The 19391-nt window shown below is 41.2% G+C and overlaps 1 protein-coding gene across 1 annotated transcript; it reads left to right on the top strand.

Annotated features, from left to right (window-relative positions):
* Nucleotides 1–836: 836 nt before the first annotated feature.
* On the top strand, nt 837–18458 carry IL12B (interleukin 12B). The gene is made up of 7 exons (XM_077824734.1): nt 837–918; nt 3257–3541; nt 4631–4751; nt 5705–5910; nt 7201–7328; nt 9637–9755; nt 18380–18458. Exons 1-7 carry the CDS (start codon nt 837–839, stop codon nt 18456–18458), a joined length of 1020 nt encoding a protein of 339 aa, XP_077680860.1.
* Nucleotides 18459–19391: the final 933 nt, after the last annotated feature.

Genomic DNA, 19391 nt, shown 5'->3' with positions numbered 1-19391 from the left:
CCACAAAAACTAGACACTTCTAATGAAAAATGTAGTTTAGTTCAATACGTGATTACACACAAAAAAACAGTTCTGATGGAAAAATTTCAACCAGTCTTAAAAGTGATGGGTACTAATATAAGCACCTAAGGCTTGTCTACACTGCCATCTAGTTCAGACTAGAGGGAGTGTGAATAGCAATGCACACCATAGTGCTATATTGTAACACCCCGGCATTGATACTGCAGGTGCAAACATAAAAGTCCAGAGCTCAGAACTACAGCAGTATATTAGTTTTACCCTGTCTATTAAAAATACAGTACAGAGGAATGTATATAGTGTGAATCTATGTATTTAAGGTGTCTCAATGGGCACTCATGCTCTGGCCACTTTTGCAAATGTAGTTATTAACAGTTATGTGTCATTCACTTCAGTAGGATTTTTGGCTGAGGAAGTGCCAAATAAGATACTGATCCAGCAATGCTCTTAAGCATATGCTTAATTTTAAGCACATAAGTAGTCTTGTTGGCTTTAAATGGAATTACTCATGTGCTTAAAGTTAAGAGTGTGCTCAAATGCTTTCCATGATCTGGGTTTAAAGCCCAAAGGCCAAATCCTATGCACTTTATTCCTGGCAGGCGCCCCATTTCTGTCATTTCTCTCATGAGTAAGGACTACTGACATGACTAAGTGTGCTCAGAATGGGGTCTCTTGGGTATAAGCTCCTTTGGGGCACGTACTGTGTCTTCCACATATTGTCTAGTGCTGAGCATACTAATAATGCTCAATCAATAATATCAATTACTAGCCTTTTTCCAAACAGGCTTATTAATTGTTCTTTCCCCTACCCTCTACAGATGTCTCATCTACTCTTGGTCCTACTTTTGTTATTTTCCCTTGCAATCCCTCTGGAAGCGAAGTGGAAACTGCGGGAGAATGGTAAGTAGTCTGCATTTACTGAAAACTATCACTTGTTGAATAGTTAAAAACAAATGTACTAACAAATATGTTTGTGAATAAAAGCAGAGTTGCATTAGCTACCATTCATGGGCTTATATTCTGAATTTTTCATGAGTATTTGGATAATTGCTGGGTGTTCATGAAAACATTCAGGAGTCCCAAAAGTTTCATGAAGTTTAGAAACATGATTATTCGTCTGAGAATTCACACCAGCAACTGCCTTATTCCCTATTCACTGTTCTCCCGTTTCAAGAGTTTCAGTCATGCAATCAGGAAGCAGAAACAGCATCTTGTGACTTAGGTGACAACCCACAAACAAGTAATGAAGAGCAAATAGTCAAAGTGAACATTTCACAAAAAAACCCCAAGCCCTGAAAATATTTCATCCAGAATGTTCAGAGCAAATAACTCTGAATACGAATTCATTCAAAGAAATGCAGAATCAGTGAACAAATTATTCACTCACCAGAAAACGGAGCTAAATTCAGGTGGTCATATTTAATCCCTTTACTCACATTGACAGGCACCTTAGTCCACAAGTAGCCCTTAGTCCACAAGTATGACTTCGGTGGGACTTCACAGGGTGGAAGCTGGTATTCAACATGATTAAGAGGATCACTGTTTTGCCCATAATGAATATTTCAAACACTTCTGTTGATAGCTTTAGGTTATAAGACTATGCTGTGGTTTCCCTAAATAACATTGGGGGCTCTTGAAACTACAGTAGAAGCGTTTCTGCCACAGCATAGAAACTACACATTTGTGTCTTTTGGTACCTCTCTGGCATTTCCTGGTGCCTATGCTTCTCGATACTCACAGGCAGACTGGCAAGCCTCTAGATTCATGTATTTGCACATTCATGACTTTAATAAGCAGTCTCCACTGTCCAATGTGATGAGATTCAGTGTCCTATTATTAGCAATGTTATTTGGCTTAAAGCCATCTTTTTGGAAATGCTGAGAAGTTCTCTTGGCTCATTGCTGGAACTGATGCTTCCTTCCAGCCTGAGTGGTGCACTTGTAAATTTAATTGTGGTGCTTCCTAAACCTCCAGTAAATGTACTCTGTGTCCACTCCTCGCAGGGAAAAACACAAACCCAGTGGACACTAATGACAACAGGGGTTCCTGTATCAGTGGTAGAAGAGAAAGGGTAGCTAGGGCAATGGCTATATTTGGGGAACTGGTGTCAATGAAAGTGCAGATGACGTTCTTGACCCTGGCAAGAATGAAGCAGATTCTTGAGTTCTACTGCTCATTCTGCCCCTGATTAGCTGTAGGAATTTAAGCAATTCATTTACATATATCTTTGGCCTTAATTGCTGCCCCCCACCACCTTGAAAAATCTAGCAAGGGAAGGCTGTAAGGAAGAAAAATCCACAAAGATTGCTTAATGGAGTTTTCCTAAATTGTTTTGTGAAGGGGCGTTTCTCCCAGTCTGGAGTAAAGGGCTCCACAGAGTGACTGAGGAGTATTCAGAGAGTCGTGACTATCTGTTGGAGGCCCTGTATCTCTGCTTTGGGATTATCTCTCCCCTAGCAGCCACTTCATTGGGACAATGCTGCAAGGGCAACCAGCTTTTCTGCAGGAAAAATTAATGCCGCATCAGGTTGTGGGGCTTTAGAAGGAAGCAATACATGCTCCTGGCTTTCCCTTTGCCCACCTGCCCTCTCCCCAATCACAGCTCCTTCACACTGCAGAGATCTCTCCATGGAATCCAGAAGGGGAGTACAATGCTACAGAGGTGCTTCACCCCTCATTCTGTGAGCAAAGACTGAGATCCAGTAGTCCTTACTCATCAGAGGAGTCCCACTGAAGTCAATGGGGCTCCTTGCAGGAATAAAGTGAGTAGGTTTTGGCCCTTGGGCTTTAAACCTGGATTATGGAAAGCATTTAAGCACATTCTTAACTTTAAGCACATGTGTAGTCATGTTTAAAGTCAATGAGACTATTTGTGTGCTTAAAGTTAAGCATATGCAGGGAATGACTGAGCCATCTGTGCCTTGATTTCCCTCTCTGTGAAATGGGGATAATGACATCACCCGCTTTGCAGGGCTGTGACTGCCAAATTCTCTGAGACTATGGAAAGAAAATCACTTCTAAAATGAAAATAACTCTGATTGCTCATGATGTTTTGGATGCATTTCATATTTACATTTAAAATGTAATCTTGTCAAAAGACAACTGGGCCTGACTGTTGTTATTCATGCCAGTGGTGTTTTGCCAGTAGTTTCAAGGACAGCAGTACTGGGCCTAAGATGTAGTTCAATTTTACCAGCACTTTAATCTTGACTAACACCCAACATTTATTTCCCTATAGTTTATGTGATAGAGTCAGAGTGGACTCAGGAGGCACCAGCTGAAGAAGTAGAGCTCACCTGTAATGTATCTGAAGACCAATCTATGTCGGTCTACTGGATGAAGGATAAGGAAATAATAGGAACTGACAAGATATTAACAATTTCGGTCAAGGAATTTCCAGATGCTGGCAACTACACCTGTCACAAAAGTGATACCCACGAGATTTTAAGCTACTATTTTTTCCTTATTACCAAAAAAGACTCAAGTAGGCAAATATCTAAGTGGATTCTAAAAAGTTTTAAAGGTAAGGTAATAGGGCAATATGATGTTTTTTCCATGTACAGTATGTGCCATAACATCGCAAAGGAAAAGGGAACTCACTGGAAAGAACCACTGTGCATGACTAATGAGGTGGATTATAATCTTTAGCATGGTAGCTCTTCAAAGTGCTGTTCAGGCATTAAGGGGCAAATAATGCCCTCTCCTACATGGGTGCAGAGGTCCCCATGTGCAGCAGAACCAGGTGGATCTGATGTGCCATGCGGGAGCAAGATTTGGGGAGTTCAGCTCTGTATGGGGTTCCTATATGCTGTCACAAAGGATGAGTTGGGACCATGACTTTCTGATCCTTCCCATACGGAGTGGGGGAGTAGAGGAATGCTAAGGCTACTCTAGCCTCTAGGCTGGAGCAGCAACCATGGAACAGTTTCACAACAGGTGGGGGAATGGCTGTTCTTCCCTTTGCCCTTGCAGCTCTCACCAGTGCCTAGCTAAGTCATTCAAACTGCGTGCTGAAGATAGCATTTGCCCCTAACTAATTCATCTTCATAAAGCAGAGGTTACGTGACTTAGCCTAAAACTGCTGCTGAGCCAGGATTAAAACCCAGAAGTTTGGGATCCTGGGCTCATGGTTAACACATTGGACAAAGATACATCTCCGAGAGCAAGATATCCATCTTCTTGTGTTTCGCTTGGGCCACTAAACATTATTAGAAGGGTGGAAATTTTTCATTTATAGACATTATTCCTTTCCTGTGCATGCTAAAGTCATCTTTGAAATGTGTCGCAAACAGCACGGTGAGCAATCAGAGAAATGAAATCATTTGTTGAGGATATGGGGTTTGTTGAAGACAATTTTTTTTAATAGATGGGAAATATCCTATAAAAAATGTGAACAAGCTCCGGGAAAAACAATGGCAACATAATCTCTAAGGGTCACTTTTAGACACCAGCAAACTTCCAGCCACTATTCAGCTGACGTGTATATTGTGCATTGTTTTCCTGGGAAGGGACTCAATATCTGCCAGTAGAATTTTGTAGAGTTACTGTTTTATCTTACTGGTCAAACAATTATTTTTTTTTCAATCAATTTTTTCTCTCTCTTTCAATCTAGAGCCAAACAACATGACATTTTTAAAATGTGAGGCAAAGAATTACTCAGGGATTTTCATATGCTCATGGAAGACAGAAAATGAGAGTCCAAATGTGAAGTTCACAATCAAAAATCTAAAAGGGTAAGAGCTTGTACTTTCCTCAGCCACTTCATTAGGATAATAAGGCCGGAATACCCCTCTTTGTCAGCATGTGGAACGGATACTACAAAAATAGTTGGCCACCTATCACATGAACTGGACCGGGGGAAGGCCATTTTTATCATTTGAGAATGTGGACCAACACATTGGATATCCTCTGCAGGACAGTCCCTTCTAGGCCCATCACATTACTGCATGGAAATCTGGTCAGGAATTAATATAGCTTAGAAGTGTAAGAACTCCCATTGGATCTTCTCTGCAGATGCTGTAATGTAGCTACAGAGTGACTCAGGCAGTAGAACTGCAGGTGAGAAGGAAATGAATTTCAACCAGACATAGAAGCAAGTCATCTTGCAGCGTCCTTCTCGCCAGATCCATTGGCTGTATGGAGTCGGGAAGTCAAACACTATATGACCATAGCATTTGCCCTGTCAAGGACCCTGAGGGGAATACTATGAGAGAAACCTCTTGGGGATTTCCTACCTCCCACTCCCCTCCCATGGGTTTCTCCAAGGCAGGGCGTGCTCTGGCCCAGTGTTATTTTTATTTGTTAAAAGGGGAAATAAGTGCAAAGCATAATTTGCTGGATGCAAAAATATAGTCAAATTCTGGTAGCATTGTGTGGTGTTATTTCTTATGGAAACATACTCAACTTGACTTGTTTCCTCCAGCTGGATTTGGGAAAGGGGCTAAAGAGTGAAGTTAGACATTAGGCCCTCCACACTAGTCAATAAACAGTGGCATTAAAGAAGAGACTGTCTTTAATTTATGCCCAAAACTCCCATTGGCATGGGAGTCTCATGTACAGAAACATGCTATTTATGACACAGCAACACTATCTTGTCCGGTGACATGGTGTCATTGAAGTATCTGTAAGCAGCACTTTATTCAGAGCTCTCCAGCGTTTCCTTTATCACTTTCTGCTTTGAATTCAGAACTCAAGAGGATGCATCTGGAAGTGTAATCTGTGGAAGCCCTGTGTCTCAACGCTATGAACTAGAGACAAAGTACACAGTCAATTGTCAGAAAACCAACCACTGCCCATTTGCTGAGGAACACCAGCCCATTGAGATGTTCCTGGAGGTCATTGATGAGACACAGTATGACAACTGCACCAGCAGCTTCTTCATCCGAGATATCAGTGAGTGGATCAGAAATCAGCTTTTATTTTTAAGTGTATAAAGCTTGTCATGAATTCAGTGACCCTGAGTGAATGTCTGTTCAGGGACGACAGTGCTGATTAATGTATTTACTGCTCCAACAGTACCAGCTTCGCCACACTACCTCTGTGTCACCAGTGTGCCCGCAACCTCACCTGAGAGCTGAGAGGGATTAATGCGTGGCCCATGATAACTGTATTCTAGGCCTGTAGGCTTCCCTCCCTTATGGGAGTAAAGAAAAACAAAAACTGGACGAAACCAGGAAGCACCCGCTGGGAAACTATAGGAGGTGCTCAGCACCCAGGCACCACAGCAAAGGCGGCAGGTGTAAGAGGTTTGAAATGCTGGGTGTGGCACATCTCCCTTTGAAGGCATGCCGGCCCACAGCACTGGGAGCGTCACCGCTGCTGGAAGCTCCTGAGAAGTGAGGGAGCCACCAGCGCCCGGACTGTGCTCCGCCCCGAGGCCCCACCCCCTCTCAGTCTTTTCCCCCTGAGGCCCTGCCCCCGCTGCACCTCTTCCTGCCCCCACTCCAAAAACACCCGCCAGCAAAAACAAAAGTCAGTGCCTGTTGGTGGAGGAAGTGGAGAAGCAACGTCTGTGTGGCATGTGCCGCTCCCATAGATCTCACAGGAGCCCATCTCGTGCTTTGCATGAATTAGGAGTGCCACAGTACTGGAAGGGCCAGGCTGGGAAGGCAGAGACCAGAGCCAGAAAGCAATCACTCTCTGTGGCAGGCTCCCCTCTGAAAAGTGCAGATTTCCAAGTGAATATCTGCATGGGTGCTTGGAACAGCACGGACTGCCGACATATACTCCTGCGTATCACTGCCCCAAAGGAGAGGAGGATCTTGGGCACACAGAGATAGGCAGATCAACCAGAAAGTTGCTGCTGAGTTCATCATGCTGCCATGGGAGAAAGGGAGGTTGGCCAGCACTCTGGAGAAGCAGACACTGCCAAATTAAAACTTTCCTTCCCTGTGCATTCTAAAGGTCAGCAAGGTTTGAGGCTGGGTCCCTTCCCTTTGTCTTCTGCAGCCCTCTAAATCCCTTCATCCTTGAGGGATCTTATAAGGCGAGCTCTGTAAAGGTATCCCTCTTCCACAGGAGAGTACAATATAGTCCCTCAACCTCAAGCACACTCTTGGCCTTTACTTTAATTTACTATGATTTCCAACAGCTGTTTAACTGAATAATTACTACTAATAAAGCACAAAGAGCTGATACTACGTAGCTAATGAATGCTAATGCTGTCTTTATTTTCTCTTGCAGTAAAACCTGACCCACCTGAGTGTGAGCATGTGGTCAAAAATGGCACAGTGACTTGGAAATACCCCAGAACATGGAGCACACCAAAGTCTTATTTCCCTTTGACATTTAAGGTCAACGCTGAAGGCAAGGTATTTGTAATAGGGAGTTCTCATTACTCTTAATGTGTGTATTATGCAGTCTTTTAAGAACTTGATCCCCTTCCCAGTTCATCTGCACAGTAGCATCCAAGTAACATGGATTGAAACACTGTGAAAACAGATCAGTCTCAACATTTCAGCAGCAGGTTCAGTGATTCCTTTATGTATCTGATCTAACCCTGTTGTCCTAACTCAAATTACTTAGTGATTTAAATAAGGAAGTTTGTCAGAGTAGGATTGGCGGGTTTGTAGTTTGGATAATGCTTTGGGACCTGCTGCAATGAAAACTACTCTGTTAATATAGAAAAGGAGTACTTGTGGCACCTTAGAGACTAACAAATTTATTAGAGCATAAGCTTTCTGTTATGCGCTAATAAATTTGTTAGTCTCTAAGGTGCCACAAGTACTCCTTTTCTTTTTACGGATACAGACTAACACAACTGTTACTCTGAAACCTGTTAATATAGGATATTATTAGTATTTAGTGATGTTTTTCCACTGAAACACCCCTATGGCCTTTAATTACCAATCTCAGTCATGTGCTTGCAGCCTAGAAGTTGTTATGATATAACTCTCTAAACCATCCTGTTATCTCTATTATGCTTTCCTCTTTTACCCTTCTTGCCCAACCAATTGTTTGCTTTTCCCAGCTGTTAAGTTGTAAGATCTTTGGGGCAAGGTCTCTCGTAAACTATACGTCCGTGCAACGTCTCTGGGGCTCTAGCTTAGTTGAGGTCTCTAGATGCTAACCTAATATAAGTAAGTAAGTCTGCTATTGACATATTTTCCAAAGAACACCATAGAAGTCATCTACTCCGATATGACCTATCTCTACATATGAAAGATAATCATTTGTATTATGTCTTTGCTATTTGCCCAAACTTCAGGTCTCATGGTCAGGGATCTTTCTGACTATGAGACACAGTCAAAGTGAGCGCTCTACTTCAGGACTCTGCCAAGATGACATATCTACTGTCCAGCACTGGAGAACAGAAGATCTTGGTAGTGAGGTGGAGGGAGGAGTGAACAACAATGTCACACCCAGCATCGCACAGTCATGTTAGCATGAGAAAAAAGTATCTGTTGACTCAGGATTATTAGGCTCTGTGGATCCTGAGCTGGGGAAAATCCACAACCTTTTCCTACACCAAGAACAAAGACAGCCTAATTTTTGCCACACTGAGTTGCATGTAGTTTGATTGCATGTACACAGTTCAGATTTGCACAGAAGAGCTCTTGCTAATAGAGTAAAAAATCAATGACTCATGCTCTCACACTACCCAAGAGGCCAGAGGATAATTTAGTTTTTGCCAACTGCTTCCCAATTTCCAGCAGCACGTTATTAAGTAATACTAATTTTTAGGAAGACATAAAATAGATTTGTTTGCATTGCTAATGCACCTCTGCGGGTTAAACACAACAACTACTACGAGGCAACTTGCCCGCAGGGTGACACCAGAAATCAGTGGCATAGTTAGGAAAAGGACCAGCCATCTTCTGGCTCCCAGTCCTGGGCCTTGACCACAACGATATACACTTGTAGCTATGAATTCACTTAAGAATAATTAATCAGGAAATACCCCCGAATCTAAAATATAGAAGTATTAAATAAAATCCAATTATATAAAATATTCACTGAAATAAAAATTGAATATTAAAATTAAAGTATATGGTCAATTAATGAACTAAGGGCCTGTTCCCACATTCCCATTAACTTCACTTACAATAGAACCCTAAGTGCAAAGATTAATAACAAGATAATATCCATGTGGGGGCATGAGTATGGGTCTATGCTACGCCTGCTTTTATCCCCACATTCTGACTGACATTCACCAAAGCTTATAAGAGAAAATAAAGCAACCTAAATGATACTTATCCCACTTCATGAACAGACCTAACAGGTTAAAAGATTACGTACTTTAAGTAAAAAATGAAGAAAGTGCATACCAGCAGATGGAGCCATCTCCTTAGTTATGGTTCTTGGCACTGAGGAAGGGCCTCTTTAAAAATATAAAGGTGCATGCTAGCTTTACAAACACTCTTTATAGGAGCTGCATGTCCACCAGTGGAAATCACACTATGTAAGGACATGCCAGGGTATTTCAGATCAGTTTGAATCTACTTGTAATACTTTCCTTTCTGCAAAAACTTCCTCTTTGCTCTGATACAGCAGTGATAACTAATATGAGCACATATTCATTTTTGGCACAAGATCAACTAGATAACTTTAACCTGATGTTTGAGTAACTTCTGCTTGACTTCTTACAATCCATTGACTGGACTGTGTTTTTGTTCATAGTCTTATGATACTGATGAACAGTTCATTCGCTTTGCAACGACAAGCAAGCTAGACAAGATCTATGTCCAGGCCAGAGATCGGTATTACAATTCATCTTGGAGTGACCGGAAACTCTGCAGGTAAAGCTCACGGCACCATTTATCACAGTAGCAGATGTGACTTTTGGCTACATGGGAGGAAGTGGAGCTATGCTAGCTTATTTTTCTCAGATATTGGAGGGGGGTGGTTACCCCTTACTACTGTCTTATTTGTAGTCCTGAGTGAAAGAAGTTGTTTCTTGAAATATCTTTGAGGGAACAAGAGTCTATATAAACATGTGACTACAATGTCCAACACAGGCTAACATTCTCTTCCTCCAAAAGCCCGGGAGAAACAATTAGAATTAATTTACACTAGACAGGAAACATGTATCTAGGGTTCACCCGGAACAGTTAATGATTTAAAGTGTTCTCTGCCTAGCTAGGTATTTGTACTGTGTCCTTCCATGAAGTATCTGAGTACATGACTGCTGCTCATGCACTGCCAGAATGTTAATCTTTTGTCTCCCTCTAGTGACTGGTCTATATCAGAGTGTAAGAGACTGCACTGGTGGACTTAGCAGGATCAAGTTATACTAGTAAAGTGAACTGGTGTGAGACAGATACAAGCTGCTTCAGTCTAGTTCTTTTGGGTTCATCAATGATAGTTTTCCAGTAGCAGCAGTCCTAGGGATACCCTGAAGTAGCGTTTCTTGCCTGTTCTAAGGGGATTCTAGTTCTAATTATTTCCCCAGATAGTACCCTTTGTTTTGCTGAAAATGGAAGTCAACACTGGCAGGACAAAGACATGGGAGTGACAGCTCCTTCCATGGACAAAATAGAACAGGCTGGGTGAAAAATGGAAAAATTCTTTGAAAAAATTCTGCAGAATTTTTTTCTTTTCCTGTTTTTAATTGAAAAACACCTGGACTTCAAGGTGTTCAGGCCACACTTCTGCATCACATGTAAGCACTTGTGTAATGTTGGTCCCATGAGTAATCCAATTTAAATTAAATAAATAAAACTACACTGGTCACGGGCCAGATTGTCAAAGGTATTTAGGCGCCTTAAGATACAGATAGGCACTTCTGAAAATGTCACCAAGCACTGAAGCAAATTAAGTGCCTAACTTTAATTGAAATCAATGAAATTAATGGGAGATAGGTGCCTTGACTACTTAGGCGCATTGAAAAATCCCTACTAGGCATCTACCTGCATGTTTCAGCACCCTAAATACCTTGGAAAATCTGGCTCTATCTTGCAGAATTAGGGCCTTGGTGTTTCAGCAGCTGAGCCAGACTGGCATGAATTTAATGGGAAGTGAACTGAAAATGTATGCCTGGGGAATGTTAAGATAATTTTTGTCTCAATCTTCTTTGCCTTACTTTGTAGTAACCAGTAAGAGATTTCAGGGAAGTGACAGAAGGAAAGTCCCCAAGAAGAAAATGAAACAGACAAAAGACAAGAAGTTAAACATGAAACGGAGGAAAAACTGCATCTGAACATTATTAGGAATTTTTTTGTATTAGATTAATATGATGACAATCATTGACCCCGCTCTTGTATGTACGCAATATTTAAATGGTGCTTATGGCACACACCAAGTCAAATTAACATTTATATTTATCAATTTTTTTGATATATTGAAATACTGTCTGCTATAATGCTTTTTTTTACATATTATAATATTGCATCTATATATTTATTTATGTATTTATTTATTTATTTGCTCGATACAAAATGTTGCAATGTCAGATGATGGTATTTATTAGCTGAATATTTTTGTGTGTTAATTTATACAAAAGGTGACTTATTGTGAGGACACGTTTTGTTATTTAAGTATTTATTATTTATAAAATCTGTTATTTAAATTAAAAATGCTTTAGCATGGAAATCATTGGCTGCATGAAGCAGCTGTGTATTATTATATTTCATGGCCATATCCAACATCCAAACTGATGGCAGATATTTGAGCTGGAGGCAAAAAATAATAAAAGCTTACAGTCCTTGAAATATTAGCTGCTGCATTTAGTCAGTTGTATTTCATGTTCCCTTACATCACATTGGTGTTCAGCTGGAGAACATGGTAAATGTTTTTTGCATGATGAAGCAAATACTGTCAGAGTAGAAACCTTAGGGTTTGATCCAACTCTGACTGGAGGCAATGCCTTCATTTGGCATTCGATCACGCCCTGAATGATTTGTGTTCGATTATAAAGAGTACTGCTATTGTCTCTCATGGACGGAAATGGGAGTTTTGTAGGCTGTACTGCCTGCCTCATTAGCCCCACCTCTGCTGAATACAATAATTTTCAATTATGCTCTGCTTATCTTTTATTTGTGACAACTGGGCAGCCAGTGCATAATTTTGAATGGTACCTTTTTGATGGCAGCATTCATTCAGATTTACCACATAGTAGACAATTAACACACAGGGCATGTGACTAAGAATCTGCAATCAAAATGGATGTCAAAATAGAATATTTAAACATTTAATTATGATAAATGTTATGCATCTGATATTCAGAAAGTTGCTGCTAACAGATTTTATATGCAGCTGTTAAGTGTTTGACTAATATTTGGAGATTTGCAGAATAGTGTTTTACAATATTTTTACTTTTCATCTTATTAGCACCCCAAGGTGTGCTAGGCTCCTTCACAGAATCCAAGGGAAAATCTGGTCCCTGTCCCTAATTACTTACTGCGTAAGGCCCTAGTTCAGGAAAGAATATAAGCATGTACTGTATTCATCCCACTTAAGGCTTCTTCCAAAGCCTGTTGAAGTCTTAGAAAGGACTCCATGCGTGGACACGCTTAATTTTTTTCTGTGTTTGAAATGAGTGGTGATTTAAAATATTTAAACTTTGAAATGGAAGATATCTGATATTTCAGAAATCAGTTGCTAACAGTTTCAGGTACAATATTTGCTGATGTTGAGGGAAAATATTTTGCTTTTGTTACTAATATTATTTATTTTAAGGTCTGCTTATAAATTTTTGTCCTACAAATGAATTAAAATGTATTTGAAAAAAGTCTTGGTTTATTCGTGGTCCTTTAGTATAAATGGTTAATACCACACTTACTATCCTAACACAGAATACAATTTGTTTAAAACAAACAAAAGGAAGTACTACCTCACAAAACGCACAGTCACCCTGTGGAATCTGTTGCAAGAGGATGTTGTGCAGGTCAAAACTGTGACGGGGCTGAAAAAATAACTAGATATGTTCCTGGAGGATAGGTCCATCAATGGCTACTAGCCAAGATATTCAGGGATGCATCCCCATGCTCTGGGTGTCCTAAGCCTCTAACAGCCAGCAGCTGTGAGTGAACAACAGGGGATGGATCATTCAATAATTGTCCTGTTCTGTTCATTCCCTCTGAAGCATCTGGCATTGGCCACTGTTGGAAGATAAGGATACCAGGCTGGATGGACCATTGGGCTGATGGAGTACGGCCATTCTTACATTATGTTAATTCATTACCAGTGCCTCCAAAACAGCTTTTGTTTTTCTGCTGCATCAAAGACCCATTCGTAGCCTACAGGATTCCACAAGACTCCACAGCACAGTGACTGCTGGTAGTTAGCAGTCTGCTCCAGGACCCTGTTCTGCAGATGGAGAAATGACTTCTGAATCTCTCTCTTTCTCAGGGTGCATTGAAGTTCATAGGCTTCTGTGGTCAGACTTGTGACTGAAACCAGGCTGATATGGATCTTGAGGTTTCTCTTGTTACAATACTTTAGTGTTCCAGCTTGACGTGACCTTTGTTCAGCAGATAGCAGGGGTAAAACTCTGGCCCCATTGAAGTCAATGGGAGTTTTTCTATTAACTTCACTGTGGCCAGGATTTCACATATGGAGATTAAGAGCTTGATCCCAGGAAGGACCAGACAAAGGTTATTATACTGTACCACTGAGCCACCATTAGAGTCGGTGAGCATCAAGAGTTATGATCCAATAGGGTGAATTAAACTGAGGGGTCAGGCAGTCTAGGATGCTGCTGTCCCAGCTTATGCCACAGAAGAGTGAATAGCTGGTTATGAGGAATATCATTTTCTTAGATCCTTCAAAAGCAGTTCTGTCAGTGACTGTTCATCACATGGCTCTTAAGCACAATTTGAATTGCCACTGCTTCTGGATGTAACTAAAAATTCTAAAATGGTGGCTGTGAATATAATGTACCTTATTTTCAGAAATAGCTGAGTAACCCTATCATGTTGAAGTCACTGGGCAGGGTATGTGCCCAGCTCTTCCAGATATCAGCTCTATAATTTGTATCATGGTCTCTGATGACTCATCGATAGGGTGACTATACATCCCATTTTGGCTGAGACGGTCCCTTTTTTAAGCCTTGTCCTGGCCATCCTGACTTTTTTGGCAAAACTGGGCATTTGGCCCATTTGTTCTTGCCAACTAATGGGACAAATGCACAGTTTTGCCAAAAAAAAGTGGGCTGTGACCCCTAGCAGGTGCAGAGGATCATGCCGGGGGAGGGGGCAGGGGGGAGGGAGAGGCAAGCGGCAACACCAGGCCTGCGTGGGAGGGAGGGTTCGGGAGAGTGGCTTGGGCCAGGCCAGCCCCACGTGGGCAGGTGGCAGGGGGTCTTGGGCCAGCCCTGCATACAGAGGGGGGCCTTGGGCTGGCCTTGTGCAGGCGGGCAGCGGGGGGGGCCTCAGGCCAGACCCACACACAGGCAGAAGGCAGGGGGGCTGAGTGGGGGGGGGCTTGTGCGGGGTGGACGGGAAGTTGGGCTCGGGCCCAAGTGGTGTCCCATTTTCCCTTTGGGAAAATATGGTCACCCTAGTCATCGAAGCTCTTTCCAGTTTAAAGAAGAGAGTTATTAAGCAAAAATGTCTGAGACTAGAAAGTGTAGCATCAATAAGAGGCACTCCTTAACTATATGTAATACTTCTAGCTCTACTTATAATGCTTGGCACTTACATAGCATCTTTCGTCCCAGGTTCACTATTAAAATATTAGTATATATTTGGTATCCACCAGGGCACAATCAAATCATACAGAAGCATAAATAACATAATGACGAATAAGTATTTTAAAACAATTTACAGACCAGCTGGACTATACTGAACTATTTGCCTAGGATTTTATCCTTAAGAGAATTGGAAAATACAAAAATGAAATTAAAACATCAGCTCTTGTTTCTGCAGTTGGCTTTGCTGGTACTGAAGGGCCAGCTAAGTCTGGCATGGATGGAATCCTCTTCTGCCTCTCAAAAGGAAATGATCCTTTGATCCTCCCCAGGGTGTGGAAACAGGGAAAACTGATCTTCCTTTAGGCAAAAATCCAAATGATTCAGCACAGGACAGTTTCTTACGAAATACATAATTGGATTCTCAGACCACTCTATTCCTAAATTTCTTTGAGCAAGGCTTTGCTACTTAAGGCTCTGATCCTGCAATTCATGACACATGGGCGGACTGCTGTTTCCACCCACATGCTTCAAAGTGCAGATCTACACACAAACTTGGACGAATATAAATAACTGAGTTTTAACTCACATCATTTGTTATTTCTGAATGTACTGAGTGTACTCTATTAACTGGGTGTACACAGACTTATATTAAAACAACAAAGGGTATGAATTCAAACTGATTTAGTTATTTTGGAACAAGGTGGGGTGCAGACAAGTTGTAAGTTTTTATTTGCATCACACCACCAACTCCTTCAAGCAACTTGCAGTCCCCAATTAAAGGCACAGCCAAATGAGTGGGAAGCATTCAATACAAATTGACCCTTTCTGGAATGCAGGAAGATAACATCCTCCCACGTGGAACAAAAACGGAACTGCTAAATTTATGCTTGTAAGCAGCATACATTTGTTATGTTTGACTTGCAGTGTACAATAACATCTATTAACTATTATGAAATGTGCCACTTATATGATGTTCCATACACCTGTGTTATGTATATAAAATTATGACATACATTTGCTATATATAAAATACATACTTCCTGTCTATGTGGGTTTGTCAGATCATATCAGACCCACTAGAGGTGATAAGCTTTCAGTCACTGAGTAATTTCCCTCCCCACCCCCAAGATAAATAAGACAAAGGGCTAAGAAGGTAGGAAAAGGTGATATACTGTAACAAAAGTATAAAATTATGAGACAGGTGCCCAATTAAAATAGAGCTACATATATTCCAAAAGCTACTTAGGGTAAAATCTTGGCCTCATTGAAGTCAATGGCAAAACTCCCACTGACTTCTGTGCGGCCCGGATTCCACCCCTAGAATCCAATACAAATAGTATGTTTACCATAAATTTCAGGGACAACTATAGATATGATAATGAGACCAATTCAGATACCTCTAAGAAACTGTCCCAAATAAATATGCACTCTCATTCAATTCCAAAAGATATTTTTTCCCCTGGCTAAGAGCCCCCAAAGAACCTAAGATCTCTCAGACCTTTCTAGGTTTGTAATAGTAGTTAGTGAGAGTGAAGTATTCATTTTTATGCAGCTAGCAAATGATAAATCTAAATGACAAATGTCACTAGTAAGATCAGCTGCACATGAAGCATACTGCTGCAGCCAGGAGGCCTCTTCAGAGTCCACCTGCTGCCTAAGATGAAGCATTATTTGAGTAACATTAATATATACTGGTTGGTTTTACTGGCATTGATTCTAATAGGTCTTCTCATGTGCTTAAAAATACACGTGTTGTACTGAATCAGGGCCATAATGGATGCCGTTAGAGTTAGCTTATAGCTGTATTAAATTTTGAGGTTTTGCATCTTGACATTATCTCACTTCAGAAAGTGAAAGAGACACAGACCTGCTTTAACAATTGTATTTCAAAATTCAGGGAAACTCCAGAACCTAGAGGATCCTTCTAGATTCAGTTAAAATTAACAAAGCCTTGCCGGTTACAGAACTTATACTGCAGGCATGTACTGTGCAGTGGCATAGAACAGGAATATGGAATTTTTGCTAGGGTAAGATAAATATCCAAACACTAAAAACAAATCTTTAGAGGAAACCCCCAGTCCCACCCTCCGAAATGATCCTGTCTTTCCTTCCTCCTTTCCCACAGAGAAATCCCCACCTCACTTTCTGTCCCAGTTCAGAAGATTACAAACAAGTAAGAATATTTGTGATTTCTCCCCTGCATTCATTGGATTAATGTTGTCGTTGCATCAGCCAGCAGAATCCAGAATTCCATACGTGGAGCAATGAGGCAAGAGGACATAATGAAATGGGATTGAATTAGGGAGATTTCCTCATGCCCAAGTGCCGGAAAAGCTGTGCATTCTCTCAGGCTCCAATTTCAAAGTTTCATGGCATTCTTGAGTGCCTTAGTCTTTCTTAAAAACTATTCATAAAATGACCACCTTCCATTTTCCCCAGGCTTTGCTTATGTTGCCTAATGTTGCCCCATGTCAGTATCAGAGAGGGATCAAAGCAGAAAACATTTATCCAGAATTCTGCCCAACTTTGAGAGATTCATTAAAAAGGAGACCCAGAGAAGGATCCACTCTCATTCCACCTTTTACAAAAACAAAACCTGTTGACAACGTCAGTAGTAGAATCCAAACCAGCATTGATTTTAGTCAAATCCCATCCTTTGAGAATGTATTTTACAGGGATGTGCAAAGAGACCAAAACTCAGAATACAGAAAATTTAGGACTTCTGAGAAATTCAGAACATTTAAATGAAGATGAAGCAAAAGGCAGCAGAAGCAAAGCAAATTTTGCCTCCCTCTACCTGCTGTTTGCTACATAGTGTTTCTGTCCTTCTCCCCTCTAAGTAGGGAGTTGGGATCTGACAGGGTCTTTTACTTGCTCCACACTTTTCTAAAATAATCAGGAGCAATAATGTCAATTCACAAAACAAAAGGCCTTCAGGCAAAGCAGACAGCTTGTTGATCAATATTCCTATTGATCTCTGTGCTCTGCATATGAGCACAAGTCAGTAGGACCCATGGTCATCTTCCACCAAGGAGCATTTTCAGTTTGGAAACGTATTCTGGGGTTTGTGTGAACTAATGGCAAACTGACTCTTGCAATGGTAAAACCCCAAGCCCTACTGTGACATTCAGGGATTGGGAGGGTCTTCTTTGGATTATACTGAATTTGTGATTGTGCATAAAGACCTCCTGTTTTTGGGATGATGTGCCCATGTAATGCCAAAGGTCAAGTCCTTTTTTACTGCAGATGGGCTCAAACCCAAATATGGGACCCAAACACTCAGTTCTCTTTGAGCTTTGTGGAAGTTCAGATCCAGATCTCAACTCTCCAGCTCTGCTCCATCTGGAGTTTATACCAATATCGTAGAGCGAAGGGAAAATGATACCCATTCACCAGCAAATCGTTACATTTTGATTTATTTTAAGAAGCCCAAATGATGCACCATTTGTTGCACTGGAAATAATGAAGATTCAAGGAAGTGGGGGTGGAGGGGGAGTGTTGCAGAGAGAAAGTTACCCTTAGTCTCCCCCAGAAGACAACATTAGATAAGATGGTGAATATACTGAATAATTTGGACAGTTTCCACTTCATCTATTAGCTCCTCTTTAACGTAGTGTGTTCCTTCACCTGACTCACATAGTGATGTTTCTGACATTTGATTTGACAACTGAAACTTACTAGCATCAGAATAATGAAATACAAGTATAGAATGGTGAGTACTTCTGTGATGCTCTTGTTTCCATGCAAATGGTGTATTTGTGTAAAAAAAACAAACAATCTTTTCCCAAACAGCCAGGAAAACATTCCTGAAGAGCGGATAACAAGCGACATGAACAAGGTCAAACCAAACAACTGTTCAGAATTCAAATGACTGTTTGTAGGCAGAATATTTGCAGCATTCAGCCAAAATACCAGGCTTCCCAAGCTCAAAAAAAAATGAATGTGTGAATTTCACAGGCCCAGAAAAAGAGCCACATTCCATCATTTCTACCCACAGCTGCTAAACTGAACTCATTTCTCAAATTTGGAGACACCAAATAATGTAATCATTAAACTCTCTTCGTGTGAATCATCTGGAACATGCCCAATGGGAACTAGTTTGTTCCATTGTAAATCACCCTTCAGGGACTTGTATACACCCATGGGCGTCAATAAGGCACTAGCAGCCACCAATAATGAGCCACCCTGTTGAGTCACTGCTTTAAAGGTGCAACATGCTGGAAATGCAGTGATCAGTTGGGAAATGGAGATTGTCTAATGTGCAATACATCTCCTTTATCCGCAAGATCCAAGCTTTGACTCCTGTGATGTGTATAAGTATAGAGTAAACACACTGAGATGAGGACATTGCTTACAAACTGGCACTACCTAACTGGCAACACCTTCTCTCTGTTCATGCCAATTACCATGTCAGGGTGATTTCACAGTCATGGTGACTGCTGCATATATATATAAGCTCTGGGTAGGAGATTTACTTAGCAAAGCACTGACAGGCATGAAAGAGGCCAGACACCCAGCTACACCATGAAGATGACAGGAGTCTTTTTACTCCTCACTCTGGCAGTTTTTTGCTTCTCCGGTGAGTAACTTTTGTTATTTCCTGATATTCTGGAGCAGCTGACGGAGGCCTAGTGCATTGTCCCCTGGATGATGTAGTCAGCCCAGCTCAGTTTCCAGGCAGAGAAAAGAGAGGGAGCCTTAAGGGACAGATGCACACATTGCTCAGGGGAGTTTCTCCTTCCAGGTATCAGTGCAGTGGCTTATTCTCTTTCCATGCACATGGAAGGAATAGTGGATCCTGACC

Source organism: Eretmochelys imbricata, chromosome 8, assembly GCF_965152235.1.
Source record: "Eretmochelys imbricata isolate rEreImb1 chromosome 8, rEreImb1.hap1, whole genome shotgun sequence".
NCBI classification, from domain to species: Eukaryota; Metazoa; Chordata; order Testudines; family Cheloniidae; genus Eretmochelys; species Eretmochelys imbricata.
Note: the sequence above shows the minus strand (reverse complement) of the source record. Positions and strands in the feature narration are given on the sequence as shown.

Bases quoted from the DNA above. Each gene is read 5' to 3' on its own strand.
- IL12B (XM_077824734.1), top strand. From the start codon at position 837: ATGTCTCATCTACTCTTGGTCCTACTTTTGTTATTTTCCCTTGCAATC. The intron at 4,752-5,704 runs GTAAGAGCTTGT...CTTTGAATTCAG, and splicing joins ACAATCAAAAATCTAAAAGG to AACTCAAGAGGATGCATCTG. The intron at 5,911-7,200 runs GTGAGTGGATCA...TTTCTCTTGCAG, and splicing joins CTTCTTCATCCGAGATATCA to TAAAACCTGACCCACCTGAG.